Below are 15,830 nucleotides of genomic sequence, written 5' to 3' on the forward strand. Positions count from 1 at the left end.
ATAGTATATAAAATAGTATTTCCTACATTGATAAAGCATATTAGACTGATTTCTGAAGGATCATGTGACACTGAAGACTGGAGTAATGATGCTGAAAATTCAGCTTTGCATCACAGAAATAAATTACATTTTATACTAAAACAGAAAACCATTCTTTTAAATTGTAATAATATTTAAGAATATTACTTGTTAAAAAACATTAAAAATCTTTACCTCTCACCCTATAGAAAATGTACAGGAAAAAAATAGCAACTGCATAGTAACGCTTTCACTACCACCCACAATTAACACCCTAACATTGTGCTAACATTGTGCTGTTTTTGCACTTCTTCAGAAAAGCAAAAATGACTTGGAATTCATACAACATCATGTGATTTCTCATGACACATATTATTACACTATCTAACATATAACTATATCACTGCAGTCAGCTAAGTGAACGCAGGACTTTGCAATCCTGGCAAACTTTAATGGGATGGATTGCTTCAATTTTGACTTAACATTCTGCGCTCATAGGGTTTACAGTATGAGTGCAGTAGTAAATACAGTTGTAAAGAAAGAGAGGTTGAGTTCTGCCAACTTACATAAGCAAAAATAATTTTAAATGCCAAAGCAGCATTGATAACCAATATTTATTGATATGAATGTCACATGGAGGGAATGCAACCCAGAAAGACTGACAGAATCATGGGAGCTGTGTGTCTAAAAGTTAAATGTAATCTCTGTTTGAAGTCTTATGGAACGTCAGTTCAAACTAGAGATGCATCTCATGAGACTAAAAGCATCTATATCTAAAACTACTGTATGAAGCATATATAAAAAACATCAAAGCATTGACAGGCCTGCACTGCTTTCCTCTTCTCCTTTATTCTGCTCTCTGCAGCTACAGACAAACTGCAGAACTGAATATGTCTATTTTGAAGGTCTTGAACACATATATACTGGTATGGAGTGATAAATACTGTTCTGTTCTTACACTTTAAGGTTATAAAAATACAACCAAAGTGAAGTAACTACCTGAATTTTTAACCACATTTTAGAGCGTAATTTGATTGTCCAGTGCTGTATGCACAAAAACCACTGTCTATTTGACTGTTTGTCATGTCCTATACATTATTATAACAGTAGGGTCCAAAACTACACTAAACGTGGAATTAAATCATTATTTTAAACCTGGAATAAACAAAGTTTTAAGATTTTTTTTTTTTATGAAACCGTATGACATTAATACAATTAATAAGAAATATCTTAATGCTGCACTATTTCTAGGACACTAATCAAATACTAAATCAGATTTGACTGATCATGTGAATTGAAGCACAAAATGCTCTTTGGATTGTTATGCTCATAAATTATGCTGCTTACATGATCACCAAGTTTTATGCAAAATTTGGAGTTCATGCAGTTCACTAAAGCAAATACCAAATACTTCTCAATTCAACTTTTCTTTCAAATTGTTATGCCAATAATAAAATTTATAATTATATTAAAAAAAAGTAGCATTTTTACTACTGGATTTTAGACATTTGAACCACATGGTACATATTGGGGAAAAATAGATTTATGTAACTTTAATGGGGAAAATATAGATTAATAATATTAGGCCTATAAAGGCACAATATATGCTTCTTCAACATTCCTGTGTCCCAGTCATCCATTTTTATGACAGCGTGACATCAGATTGACATCAAGAGAGACTAGAGTCCCTAGATGAGAAAACATGAAGCCTCTGCAACAGGAGAGAGCAAACAGTTACTCAAACCCAAAGAGATTTTAATCAGTATACATATAGGTGTGGCAGTAATCAGGCCTGGGTGTGGCTAGAGAAATTGAACTCAGGTGTGATAAACCACAGTTTTAACAGGGGGGCAAACACTTCTTCACACAGGGCCATGTAGTTTTGGATTTAGTTTTCCCTTAATAATAAAAACCTTCATTTAAAAACTGCATGTTGTGTTTACTTGTGTTATCTTTGACTAATATTTAAATTTGTTTGATAATCTGAAACATTAAAGTGTGACAAACATGCAAAAAAAGAAGAAATCAGGAAGGGGGCCAACACTTTTTCACACCACTGTATATATATATATTACCAAATTGTCATGCATGTTGGTAACCCTACATTTTTCAAAGGAGCAGCCAATGGAAACAGGAGCCATTTTATCCGAGTAAGTTCATAACCTGCTGTCCTCCTTCACGCTGCCTCATATATCACAACAATGATTAGGTCACACAGTAAACGACAAGAACATCCACAGGACAGCTGTGAAACACAGCTAATTGAATGACAGGGTTACTGTCACATTTTCAGTATTAAGATGGGAAAACGTCTGTCTGGTGATGTCCTTTGCGTGGGCAACTCTGGTGGTTCACCCTAAAAATTTATGACACAGTTAACAGCTTTCCGGGCAGGAAGGATTGAGTTTGTGTGTGACAGTTCCAATCTGTCTGAACATCACGGCTCAATTTGCAGACCCAGTACTGTCACACTGCGAGAGTGAATCCATTCATTATGTGCAACTAATGGCTGTCTGAGCCATGTCAGTCATAAATTATGAAACCCCCCTCCCTCCCGTTCTTGCTGTATACAGGATAAATGTCCACCATGTGAAGTGCTGTAAAAACACAGGTCAGATCTTGCTACATTTAGGGCAGCTGTATAATGCAGTATATAGGACGTTTATATATACAGGATAATGTACAACCAGTCAACCATTATCACAGAATTGACCCTCTTCACATTTCTGTGTTTGGAATATAAAATGTAACCATCAAAACAAAAACAAAACATGTTGCTTAATATTTAAAATTAATTGGTCTGGGGGGAAGCTGCTTTAATTATGAAGAAATACATCCTAACAGGCTCGAGACTGATTTGCCTGTTACTTGTTATTCTCACTAAAAGGTACTTAAAGTTTTTATGTACCACAACAGATGATAATCAAATATGGCAAAAAGCATTGATAAAAAAAACAAAAAAAAAACAGGGGTGGCGCATGAGCCTACTGTCCCCTTTGAGAGGCACCTGGCATCCTCACCTGTCCCCTCTGAGATAGTCTATAAGCATATTTGTGTTTTTCGCTATCTCACTGTCCGTTCTCTGCACTGGACTTTGGGGACACAGCGTGAGAAGTGCTGAATATATGTGCGTTTGATGCAGCTTCCTGTCCACCTCCATGCATTCTCAGCCTTCAGGATCATGTTACATTTTACATCCCCCACAACAACAGCACACGCTCAATTCACATCAGAATAGATTTTCTGAAGGAGATAGTTTGGCAGCACATTCTGTGAAGGTTATCTATATAATGCATTATAAAGGAATTCAGAATGCCTTATAGTCTGTAATCATTAAATAGTATTTTACTCATTAACCCAAAATTGGAAAATTCTGTCATTATTTAATCGCCCTCATGTCATTTCAAGCCTGTATGACTTTTTTCCTCTGTGGATCACAAAAGATATTTTAAAGAATGTTAATGTCCAAACCTCCTCTAAACACCTCTGACTTTGACTGTATGGACATACATCTAGTTTCATAGAATAAAGACAGACTTACAAGGTAAAAATGACATTAAGATCAGTATATTATCTCTTTAAAGACTTTAAATCTGACTGTTAAATCTGGAAGTCTGACATTTCTCCGGAAGATCAAGCAAGAATGACATTTTGATTAAAAACTAAAAAAAATAAGCTGAATGACACCATTAGAATTATTAGGTTCAAATTCCAATACTGAACATTTGTAAGACTATAAATCAGTTGTTAACGAGAACAACTGCTTGAGGAAATAATTGTTCTTGTGACTGATTGTTTTTGCTTTGATTGCTCTGAAACTATTTATTTCAGTTTGTCTCGTTCACCTCAGCTAGCTTGCCCTGACTTGCTGGAATCTTCTCGGAAACGAATCCGCCTCAGGAACGACGTCCATGCAACAAGAAATGACGGCCACAGCCAATTTATTAGAGCAAATGTCTCATTTCACCTGGAAAACCAGGCAGCTGCTGCAAAACCAGATCACAAGGAACAGAAGGGATAGAGGTGGGCGATCAAGGGAAAGAGAGAGATAAAATCAGGAAGTGATGAATGAGGGAGAGGAAATCAGAGGAGATGGATGGCGGTAAGCATAGATGAAAAGAGGAAGCGAGTGAGATACGTCCTCTAGGCATGTGCCCCAACAGCTGTTGTTCCTGCAGTGTTTGCTTTGTTGGCGCGTGTTCATGTGGTTGTCCAACTTTAAATACCACTTATCCATTTACATGCTTGAATGACACATTACAATAAATATAAAATCTAATGTATTCAAAAATAGGGTTTTCATTCAAAAACAAAAATGTTATAGACAGATACTGAGAACCCTGCAAGAATTCCCGTATGGACTCATGTAATTAGTGGGTAGAAGTAATGGGAAGAAATAGACAGAAATACATAAAGAGAGAAAAACTGAGAGGTGGTTGACCCTGGACACTAGCTCAAATATATCACAGTTAGCCATCTGTGCTTCTGTCTCCCTCTTGCTCTTGGCTAATCAGCTACACGAGGCAGACGAACCGAAGAAAAGTCAGCAGGGACAGGATGTTAGTTCATACCAGCCCTATAGACTGTCATTCACCGTCAGCCAATATACGCCTACATCCTGAATGAGTGTGTGACATCCTTCCACTGGCGAGGTCGATGTCTACAATGTTGTGTCATCTAAAATTCCACATTAAGCAGGTGACAGCTGACAATACCAAACCCTGTCAGAAGTATAGGCTATAGAGATGCAGATGATGTGGAGATTAAAACAGCGGACAAAAGCATAAGGTTGCTGATTGAATCTCTACAAAAACAATTCATCGAGACACTAGATGCTCCACATTGTGAAAAAATAAATTTTAGTACAATGGAAAAGAAGAAAAATGCTTTAATAAACTATTAAATGGTCAACTGTAAGCTAATTTGCTATTGATGATAGAGGGGTAAAATTACATTAATTATACATATACTAACATTTAGGGTCAGTAAGATTTTTTTTTAATTACTACATTTATTTAGCAAGGAACTATTAAATTAATTAGAAATTAAACAGTGCATTTATTAAGTTGAATATTTCAAATAATTTTTTTTGAGCTTTCTATTCATAAAAGAATCCTGAAAATTGTTTCAGTTTCCACAAATATATTAAGCAGCACAACCGTTTTCACAACACTGATAATAATACGAAATATTAACAAAGCATATTAGAATGATTTCTGAAGGATCATGCGACACTGAAGACTGGAGTAATGATGCTGAAAATTCAGCTTTGCGATCACAGGAATAAATGTGTAAAAAATAAACTATTTTTAATTATAATAACATTTCACTATTACTGTTTTTTACTGTAGATTTGATCAAACAAATAAATCCATGGTGAGCATAAGATGCTTCTTTCAAACATTAATCTTCTTTTAAATTCTAATCATATAAAATGTTGTTACTGCACAAAATGATAAATAATGTTTTAGATGTAAAACAAATTAACCTTAAACTTTACAATGAAAATGTATACTAAAAATAATCTAATACAATATAAACACACATCACTATTCATAAGCTATATATAAAATTGGCAGTTCATTTTTTTTTTTAAATTCAATCTGCCACAGTTCTTCACATTGGAGCTATGCAACAAGATTTCTCCTGTTGCTAATGACTAATTATTCCCTTGGGATTTAGGCTATACCAACACATTCAATAACTGACCCCTTAAATCTTCTCTGTGGCCCCTACCACTGTTTGTAATACAGCAAGTTCTTTATGAAACCAACTATTTGCTGCTTTTCTTGATTAAACGTGACCCTCTTGGAAAATATTGAGATTCTGTGTCTGTAAAAAATGATACTGGCCTGTGACCTTGCATACCTCCCTCTGGCAGTGGCAGTGTTTCCTCCTACATTGATTTTAATTTCAGTGCCGCATTATTTGGGCTCCTGCTTATAGTCTGGATTCGCAGCCAAAATGAGAAAGAGCCAAGACTCCACACCTCACAGACATCTATCATCCAGTATTTAAAAAGTAGATGGAATAAGAAATAAGACGATTAGAACAATTCAGTAACTCTACTATAACTTTGTCAATAGTTCTGCACAAATACATTGTTGAATGGTATAATATGATATGAAATATGCAGCCAGTCATTAGATCTTATATCTGAAACAATATTTTCAACACCCTCAACTCCCAAAATACGTTCAAAAAAAATCTGAACAAGGTCTAAGTTACTTGATATTAACTTTTAAACACAAGGGTCATCCTCCCTAGAGTCAATAAAAAAACTATATGATTGTGATTCTTTTTAAGAGTGCTACTAACTCCAATATCCAAAGGCTTCACTCATTAAGTGGTGTTCGGGTCCTTTTTGCTCTGAAAAAAAATTATTTTTCCCGAAAAAACTAGTTAATGTTATCGCATTGGACTGAAACTCGAAAGTGTGATAGGGTTCTGAACACAACACAAGGGTTAACACAAAATGCAAGTGCTCATTACAAATGACCAGAACTGGTCACAAAAGTGCACAGAGATATACTTTGTTATAAGAGAGTGTTGTAAAGAAGTGATACCACACTTTTTACAACTTTGTCCTCTCATGTCAGCAACAACAAATGAGTTGCTTCAAGGTTTGTGCTCTACGTGAAATGAATGAAAGCTGTTGTGCAATAAATACATGTCATGCCTCAGGTTTAAAAAGTCTTCTAGAATTTCACTGTCATATCCAACTAGCTGAGATATTACATTCTGGCTTAGATGTAAAGGTATACCATTTATCTTTGTTATATGATGTCCAACGTTTTAGATCACATATAGACAAGTACATACTGCCACCTAATGGCGAGCATCTGTATCAACAACTTTGGCTCCTCAATGGTATCCCTAAGTCATATCTCACAAGATATTTTAATTGGTCAGATTTTATAACGCTGCTTAACAAACCAAATAAAACTGATTGAGTATTCCTTCCTGCTGACTAGGTTAATATTTCCATTATCTGAGCATTAATTCAACTAAAAAAAATCCCAGATTACAGCAAACATTTCTATGTAAAAGTGTTCTCAGTATTGTGTTACTGATTAGTATAGTTTTACACATAAATAATAGTACTTTTGAAAACCTTAAAAATTATGTACACTCACACAAGATGAAGGCTGCACACTGCAATAAAAAGAGAGTTTGTCTTGTTTTTTTTAGTATAAATATTTAAGCATTTTTAGAATCAAGATGCATTTACTTGAGAAGCAATATGACATAAGATATTATGTCTTGTTTTCTGAAAAATGTAGAAAACTTTTTGTTAGTTTTTGCTTAAAACAAGAAAAACTATCTACCAATAGGGTAAGAAAAAGAACCTTAATTCAAAGGCAAAACAAGATTATTTTCCTTGCCTCGTTCGCAGAGCTAACACAATTTTGATGAATTTTTCATGAAACAAAACTTATTTAAAAAAGTTATTTTGCTTTTCAAGTAAATTTATCTTGTTTTAAGAATGCTTATATATTTGTAATGGAAATCATTTTTGCAGTGAAGTCTTAAACACATGAAAGTCTACTCACTCAATCTCTGTATTTACATCAAATTATGACTCGTTATTTACATCAGAAGCAAAGCTTACATAGTTTGCTGGTCCATGAACTTGGAATTGCCCAACTTGAAAGCGTTTTTGACTGCATCCATCTAAACTCTACATTTACAGGGAGGCATTGGTGTCTCAAATAAGCCTAAGGATAAAACAGAGGTGGATTAAATGAAAATGTCTGACACAATTAAAATGGCACTAAGTTCAATCAGACTTGTTTCCATCGAGAATGACTCTATGCTGTTAACGAATCGGTTGAGTAAACAATTCAATGACTCACTGACAACTAGGGATGGGCGATACCTCTTATTTAATTTCCGATCCGATACCGATATTTCCAAACCCAGTATCGTCGATATCGATACTTCTAAACTAAACTGATCTTTTAAATTATTAAAATAATATATAATTAGTAATTATACTCAATTTTTTAACATTTCATAGGCCTTTTTTGTTTACACTGTCAGAAATAAAATATACTATAATTGTATTTTAGCCCTTTACTGGGGCAGTAACCTCAAAGGTGCAACTATACCCCTAAAAGGGAGCATATTAGTACCATATAAGTATGCATGCTTTAAGGGTAGATAAGTTACAAAGGTGCCCCTTTGAGGATACCTCATGAAAAATAAACATGGTGTTACATAAGTTCTAAAAAGTATTATTACCATGGTAAATTTGTGGTTACTGCAGTTTTACTACAAATGCTGTGGTAAACTGTGGTTACAGTAATAAAACTATATACTAATATAATTTTGTTTAAGGCTGCCAAGCTGTTTTTGCATATTTTTTTTTCTGACAGATTTATTAACAGCAATTACAGAACATAACACAATGCATTTGAACTTTTAACAATCAGTTTAAATAAACTTACTTGCACAGCCTAATTAAAATAAATATAACATGTACACTATACTGTTCAAAAGATTGGGGTCAGTAAGATTTTGTAATGTTTTTGAAAGAAGTCTCTAACCATGCTAACCAAGGCTGCACTTATTTTAATAAAAATACAGTAAAAAAGCAATATGGTAAAATATAACAATTAAAAATAGCTATTTTCTATTGCAATATATTTTCAAATGTAATTTAAAATGCATCTGTGCATTTTCAGCATCATTACTCCAGTCTTCAGTGCCACATGATCCCTCAGAAATCATTCTGATATGCTGATTTGCTGTTCAAGAAACATTTATTATTATTTATATTTTAATATATTTTAAAATGTAATTTAAAATGTATCTGTGATCAAAGCTGAATTTTCAGCATCAATACTCCAGTCTTCAGTGTCACATGATCCTTCAGAAATAATTATAATAGTTGGTTAATGATTAATGGTTAAAAAAATGCACTTTAGAATCGATATTTTTATGTGAGGATCGATCCTCTCGATACAACATCAGTATCAGGGATGTACTGACAACACACTTGTCGCTCCCTACTTACTTGACGCTGTAACCTTCACAAAGAGCCATGGAATTCATCTTTTTGGAGAACAAATTTAAAACATTCGAGTTTGAGACAGACATGAATCAAACTCTCCACAATGTACATGCGCAAGAGCCGCTTGGAGGAGCTCTGATCTGATGGCCAGCCACAGCCGTGCTTCTTGAACTAGGAACCAATAATGCCGGGGGGCGGGAAATGTGACGTCACCAATAAACGTTTTCAAAACTCCCAGCAACAGTGTGCAGAGACCGTGCCTTTTAACTGTATATTACAAAAATGTCCGAAAACAAAAATACACATCACTGGTCTTCAGAGGAAACCAGCGTGCTGCTCGCGATATGGTCTTCCACAGAGATCCAGGAGAAACTGGAGAGCTCGATAAGGAAGAAAAGAGTTTACGATGAAATAAGCCAGGAAATGCTGAACGGTGGCTTCAGTCGCTCGACCGAACAAATCATAAACAAGTTAAAAAAGCTTAGGAAGGAGTACAGGGACCTGAAAAGGAAACCAAGTAAAAGTGACAGTGGACAGATTCCTAAAACATTCGACCACGGCGTTATGGAGTCTGTGCTAGAACACCGACCAGCCAGTCATCTGACTGGGGCCTTGAATCCAGCGACAGCCACGCTTGAGAAAAACGCGGACTCCGTCGTGTTTTCTGTAGCCGAGCTAGGTAAGTGTTGTGTCTGTATACAGTGTTATGCTGTGTAATATTACTTGGTTACTGTTCTAGCTACTGATGTTGCACAATTAATTAATTTAAAGCCAAACATAAACATGTAATCTATGCTTTTATTGTAGGTTGCCTCCAAAATAAAAGCTCAAGTAAAGGAATTATACGGTGGCAGAGAAGTGCAAAGTAAATCACAATTCTGAAAACAAAATAACAAATTACAAACGCAAATGCAAGTCTAAAAAACAAAATAACAATTCAGAAAGCACAACAACAATTCAGAAAACATTATAACAAGTCAGAAAACACAACGACAAATCCGAATACAAATCGACAAATCAGTAGGGATGGGCGTATCGATCCAAAGTATCGATATATCGATACTGACGTGAGTATCGAAAGTATCGATACTCAAACAAAAAATATCAATACTAAGGTGTGTTTTAATTTACATTTAGTTAAAAGCAGCTGTAAAACATCAGCTCCAGTGGCGTAGATGGATAAGTGCTTGTCGTTGGCTTTTTGATGCGATCGACCCGGGTTCGATCTCGCCTTTTGCCAAACTTTTTTTTCTCTCCCTTTTTCTCCCTTCGGCTGGTTCTTCCTGCATACGTTGATTGACAGATGTCTCGTCCAGTCAGCGGTGAGTAATCCCAAACCAATGGCGCTGTCTCAAACTATACCTACCTCTTCCGCTTTGTCTGATTTGTCGTTGTGTTTTCTGACTTGTTAATTTGTTTTCGGATTTGTCGTTGTGTTTTCTGACTTGTTATTTTGTTTTCGAATTTGTCATTGTGTTTTCTGACTTGTTATAATGTTTTCTGAATTGTTGTTGTGCTTTCTGAATTATTTTGTTTTTTAGACTTGCATTTGCATTTGTAATTTGTTATTTTGTTTTCAGAATTGTGATTTGCTTTGCACTTCTCGGTCACCGTAGGAATTATGACAAAAAAAATGCAGAAATGTTGAATAATAATTATAATAATATACAGTGCCTGGTTGCGTAAACTGCTTAGACTAGTCTTACAATTTAGTAGTCTTTTTTTGGACTGGTCGCAAGTTTATAATGTAGGTTACAGAAAAAATTATTTGAATAAAAAGAAAAAGTCTGATCACCCTCTGACTAAACCGGTAGTTTGTCAAACTATTTAAGACAGAAACACAAACCTTGTCACAATTAAAGTAGAACAAAAAGAGATCTGAGGTTACTTTGCAATCACTTTAATTTAAGTGAAAACAGGTCTGACTGACTTATCAAAGTGGACTTTGTTTTAAATAACTTTAGTCTATGCAGTGAAGTTTGGCAACCTTGACTAATGAGTCTTTTGTTTGTAGGTAGCAAAATAGCCGAGCCCAAAACTGCTCAGCTGTGGTCTTCAAAAGAAACCAGTGCACTGCTTGCGATATGGTCTTCCACAGAGATCCAGAAGAAACTGGGGAGCTCAAAAAGAAGGAAAAGAGTGTATGACGACATATGCCAAGAGATGGTAAACAATGGGTTTACTCGTACAACCGACCAAATCATTAACAAACTAAAAAAACTTAAAAAGGAGTTCAGGGACAATAAGAAGGAGAAAAGTAAAAGTGGCAGCCAATGGAGCAATAAAACCATTAACTATGATGTTATGGACGCTGCACTGGAACGCCTACCTGCGAGTCAATTTACTGAAGCATTAAATTCAGCAACAGCCATGCTTGAGACGAATACGGAATCGCTGTCTTCTGCAGCTGATCTCCGTAAGTTTTCATTATCGTCTTTCTTTGTTGTTCTCTTTTCTACACACTTGCCTAATGTATTCTGCAAAGGAATAGCTCACATTGCAAATTTTGCTATCCTCATATGTTTGACAAGATTATTATGTAAATGCACTATTTGCTACATTTAGATCGTCAAGTAATGTGCTGCTTTTATTGTATTGAATACAGACTCTTCACTTGAGGAGGTGCTGGACCAAGCTGAATCATCTTTTAGCTCCTCTCATCCCCAACCAAGAAAGCCTCTGGGAACAACCAGAATAAAGAAGAGAGATTCAAACCAGGAGCTGCTGGAATACTTGAAAACTGCCGATGAACGGTTTATGGCACACGCCAAAGAACTTAATACTGCCATTCTTAATAAAATGGATGAAGCTACGAATTCTATGCTGGGACTATTAGGACGCATGGTGGCACTAATGGAGGAACAGCAGGGAAATAAGCCATGAGCACAGGATTCCTTTTGCATGCTTAATTCTCATTTGCACACTTTTTACAGTTCAAAGTCGAAGCGAAACTGAAATTGAACCTCAAGTTACTTTATTAATATACATTCCAGGTTTTATTTGGAATTATTGTTTTGTGCATTGTATTACAGAACATTTTTTGTTAATCTGTCTTCAAAATATAATAACTTGTTCTACCCATGAAATTACTTTTTTTTTTTTTTTTATGCTTTACAACATCGACGACTCCCCTCCACCCACCTGTCATATAGAGATCATGAGTAGCTAGTGGAAATAGTGTAGGAAACCCAGATGTGTTCGACAGGAGTAAAGGTAAACTTATAGGCTTCTAACTTCAGCACATTAACCATGAATAAACTGTTTTCTTGTGTTTATTGGATTTGATTTTAATTTGTGTGTTGAAATTTCATTGATTCAGGTGAAACCATTACGACACAAACGCAAACTCCCTTCATGACTTTGAATAAAAGGCCACAGATGGAAGAGAGCACCATTGACATTGATGTCAACAAGCGTTCATCGTGCACCATAAAGGACCCAACAGATTTCACAAACATACTTGATATCAGTCAAGAAGACAATGAAAAGTAAGTCCATCCTGGTGTTTTAGGCCGTAAGCTGGCTTGAGCAAGTAATGCTTTTCCAGAATTGCATTGTAATCGCAACTGTACATGAGGCTGAAGGGATTATTTGCCATCTTGCTAGCTATATTTTGGAGGAGCTACCATGAAATTGGTAACAGTAATGTTATTGTATGGGTCTGTATGTATATCATCAGTAAAGCTATATGAATAACTAGTTTAATGGGCAACATTAATCAGTTATGTAGTATGTTGATGTATACATTACTGTGTGATTGAAGTGAGACGAAAGGTTGAGAAAAATGCTTGTTGTAAATGGCAAGATAACCCTTGTGAGCATTTTTGCATGATCAGAATCTTTTTATTTATCACTTGGTATACTGATGTAGTCACATTAACACCTTTTTGTCCTGTTTTTTTTGGTGTATTTCATCTGTTCTACAGGTTCAAGAGCTTGGCTGAACCCTCACCATCAGATTTCTTGGAATAAAGGCTGTGTTATTGCCCAATATTAAAGTTTGCTCCAAAGAACGTGGCATTATCTTGCATTCTATGGTTTCTACTTTCTACACAGAGACATTACATCACTTATCTACATTCTGGCTGATATAGCCTGAAAAATTCCTGTAATGTGGTTGAGCCATTTCCTTCATGCCATTTTCCCTTCCTAAAATGTTTACTGATAGATTGTTCCTTGCTGCTCTTTGTCACAATGAAAAAGTGTTAGTAGTAACAATTTAAGAGTCCAAAAAGAAGGAATATTCCCTTCTCTACATAAAACAGCATCAACATACAGTATGTTGGATGATGGAATTTACATCGCAGAATTAAAATTGGTTACAAATGCTGTTAACAAAAAATTGTAACATTTGTTCATTGTTTACTTTGTGTGTTGTTGCTTCATACACACGTGTCTCAAGTTTGCTTTTGTATGTCTTTGTACTTTACAGATTAACACTTTACGTTGGTCAAATTTATTTGCATTTTTTTATTGCAATTCATTTTTATAATAAATCAATATACATCTCAGTTTTGGAACATTTATTGAACATTCACACCATCAGCAAGTAAGGATCTGAGGAAAAACAATAGAAAAAGTAATAAAATTAAACTGCTACTTGAATAATTTCACTGTCCTGTCTGTTAAAGTAGTCTAATAATGCAGCTTGTACATCCGTCCCTTCTGGTTGTCCGTGATCTATTAATGCCTGAACGGGAGGCTGCATGTACATATGGATGGCTGAAAGGTCTTCACTGAAGTGGTCACGTTCCTCACAGATATTGTGCAGCACACAGCAGGTCAAAACCATCTTCTTTATCAGCTCCAGTTTACAGTCATTCCTTTTTAAGAGGCACCTCCATCTTGCCTTTAGCCTTCCAAAACTTGAGTCCACAACTGACCTTGCACTACTCAACCTGAGATTGAACCGTTGCTGCTGTGGGGTTAGTCTGCCCGTGTCTGGAAATGGCTTCATCAGCCAGTTTTGCAAGGGATAGGCTGAGTCTCCAATCAGGTAGTATCCAACATCACAACCAGAGATGTGTACTTTGCTTTGGTTTAACGGGTGTCCATCATTCAACATCTTCCACAAATAAGACTGTCTTAGGACCCTCGCATCATGTACGCTCCCAGGATGGCCAACACACAAATCCCAGAAAAGCCCTTTGCCATCCACTACTGCTTGCATTACTATTGAATGCCACCCTTTCCTGTTAAAATAGTCACGAGGGTATTTTTCAGGTGCTATTATTGGAATGTGGCTTCCATCTATTGCACCCACACATTGAGGAACGTTCCAGCGATTTTCAAAAACATCTGCCATCTCTTTCAACTTTCTTGAATCTGGGAATTTAATGTGTACAGGCAGAAGAACTTTAATTACAGCGTTGCAGAAGTCCTGCACACAGTTGAATACAGTGCTCACGCCAACCCCGAAAAGCTGACTGACACTTCTGTACTCATTGCCAGTGGCAAGCTTCCAAAGGGCAATGGCGATTCGTTTTTTTACAGGTACACACAAGCGGAAATTGGTGTTCCTTCGTTCAAGCACATGCTTGAGGCGACAACAGATGTACTCAAAAGACTCCCGTGAGACCCGAAAATTCTGGATGAACTGTTCTGGAGTGAATTCAGGTACAATGGTATCCCACCACTTGTGCTCTCGAGGATAGGACCACACAGCAGATGTCCGTCTTCTCATGATCACCAAGGCTATCTGTTAAGAAAATGAAGGTGAACAGATATTATATAATGCCAGCTTTCTGTTATGGCAATACAAATAATGCTTAAAACATATTTTTGTCTTTCTACTTTGTTTAAAACTTAAAGCAAGTTTGCATTTCTTATATTTACATGCATGAATGTGACATTTACCCATTTAAAAAAATACGTTTACAAGGTCACACAAAAAACAGTATATCTCCAAAAATTAATGGAAGAATGTTATTCATTTTAAAACATGTTTTAAAAACATTCCGACCAAATTTAAAGGAATAAACACAGTGCTAAAAAAGATGTTTGAATGTTTCAGGAAAGGGAAAACACAAGACACAAAGATTCTTTATAAAGAAATTGTATATTTATATTCATTATTTACACTTTTTTTGCAATTAATTTGTGCCAGGCCTACACATAACCAGAAATGCTCTGATATATGATGCCTCGGAGAAAATGGGACAGTTGATTGCATATTTAATTATTTTACAGAAATATAATTGGTTTGAAAACATCCCGCCCCCAGACTGGATCGTGCTTTGTACAGTTTAACTATAACGTAGCTAATTATTTTAAAGGACACCGAGGAAATTCCTCCATTGTAAGTACTTTGTAAAATGGTTGGTTTTCCAGGACGCGCGGGAAACCTTCACATCTTTAATGCATAAAAAACCCCCAATAATAACTGACCTGTCGTCTTGAGCGTAGACGTTGTCTATGACATTGTCTTTGGACGGCATGAAGACATTGAATTAAATTACTCTGGATGTTAAAATACGTTCTCAAAACTAGAAGACAGACCTGTAAACAACGAGTGTGGTGCGCCATGTTTGTTTGTGGGCAGTTACGTAGTCACGTGGCAGATTACGTAATCGCTCGACTCTCTCAAATCATTGCAAAGGCTGAGCTTTGATTTTCGGTTGTATATAAAATACCTAAAATATATAAAATACCTCTTTGTGTAAAATCTAACCCTCAAATCTGTTGGCTGATGATAAGTGAGAACTACTTGGGTAAATCAAATTCACTATAAAGCAGCACTGCAATAAATGGTGAAAACAATATATCAGAATTATATTATATAAAGGCCTGTCTTAAA

General features: G+C 35.7%; 2 protein-coding genes across 2 annotated transcripts; one reads left to right on the forward strand and one right to left on the reverse strand.

The window, feature by feature from the left end:
- Positions 1-9,236: 9,236 nt before the first annotated feature.
- Positions 9,237-13,376, forward strand: LOC107678225 (uncharacterized). Its single transcript, XM_016473430.1, has 5 exons — positions 9,237-9,713; positions 11,049-11,450; positions 11,640-12,247; positions 12,354-12,522; positions 12,961-13,376. The coding sequence occupies exons 1-3, from the start codon at positions 9,317-9,319 to the stop codon at positions 11,915-11,917; spliced, it is 1,077 nt and encodes a 358-aa protein (XP_016328916.1). The 5' UTR covers positions 9,237-9,316; the 3' UTR covers positions 11,918-12,247; positions 12,354-12,522; positions 12,961-13,376.
- A 202-nt stretch (positions 13,377-13,578) lies between these two features.
- On the reverse strand, positions 13,579-15,574 carry LOC107678224 (putative nuclease HARBI1). The gene is made up of 2 exons (XM_016473428.1): positions 15,422-15,574; positions 13,579-14,732 (listed from the first exon to the last, which is right to left on the reverse strand). The coding sequence occupies exons 1-2, from the start codon at positions 15,557-15,559 to the stop codon at positions 13,623-13,625; spliced, it is 1,248 nt and encodes a 415-aa protein (XP_016328914.1). The 5' UTR covers positions 15,560-15,574; the 3' UTR covers positions 13,579-13,622.
- Positions 15,575-15,830: the final 256 nt, after the last annotated feature.

This window comes from Sinocyclocheilus anshuiensis, unplaced genomic scaffold, assembly GCF_001515605.1.
Source record: "Sinocyclocheilus anshuiensis isolate Anshui unplaced genomic scaffold, SAMN03320099.WGS_v1.1 scaffold648, whole genome shotgun sequence".
NCBI lineage: Eukaryota > Metazoa > Chordata > Actinopteri > Cypriniformes > Cyprinidae > Sinocyclocheilus > Sinocyclocheilus anshuiensis.

What these genes read in the sequence shown, in the direction of transcription:
- LOC107678225 (XM_016473430.1), top strand. Translation starts at nt 9,317, where the DNA reads ATGTCCGAAAACAAAAATACACATCACTGGTCTTCAGAGGAAACCAGC. An exon ending in GTTTTCTGTAGCCGAGCTAG is followed by an intron (nt 9,714 to 11,048) that starts GTAAGTGTTGTG and finishes TTTTGTTTGTAG; the next exon opens with GTAGCAAAATAGCCGAGCCC. An exon ending in GTCTTCTGCAGCTGATCTCC is followed by an intron (nt 11,451 to 11,639) that starts GTAAGTTTTCAT and finishes TATTGAATACAG; the next exon opens with ACTCTTCACTTGAGGAGGTG.
- LOC107678224 (XM_016473428.1), bottom strand. Translation starts at nt 15,559, where the DNA reads ATGGCGCACCACACTCGTTGTTTACAGGTCTGTCTTCTAGTTTTGAGA. An exon ending in GTCTACGCTCAAGACGACAG is followed by an intron (nt 14,733 to 15,421) that starts GTCAGTTATTAT and finishes TTTTCTTAACAG; the next exon opens with ATAGCCTTGGTGATCATGAG.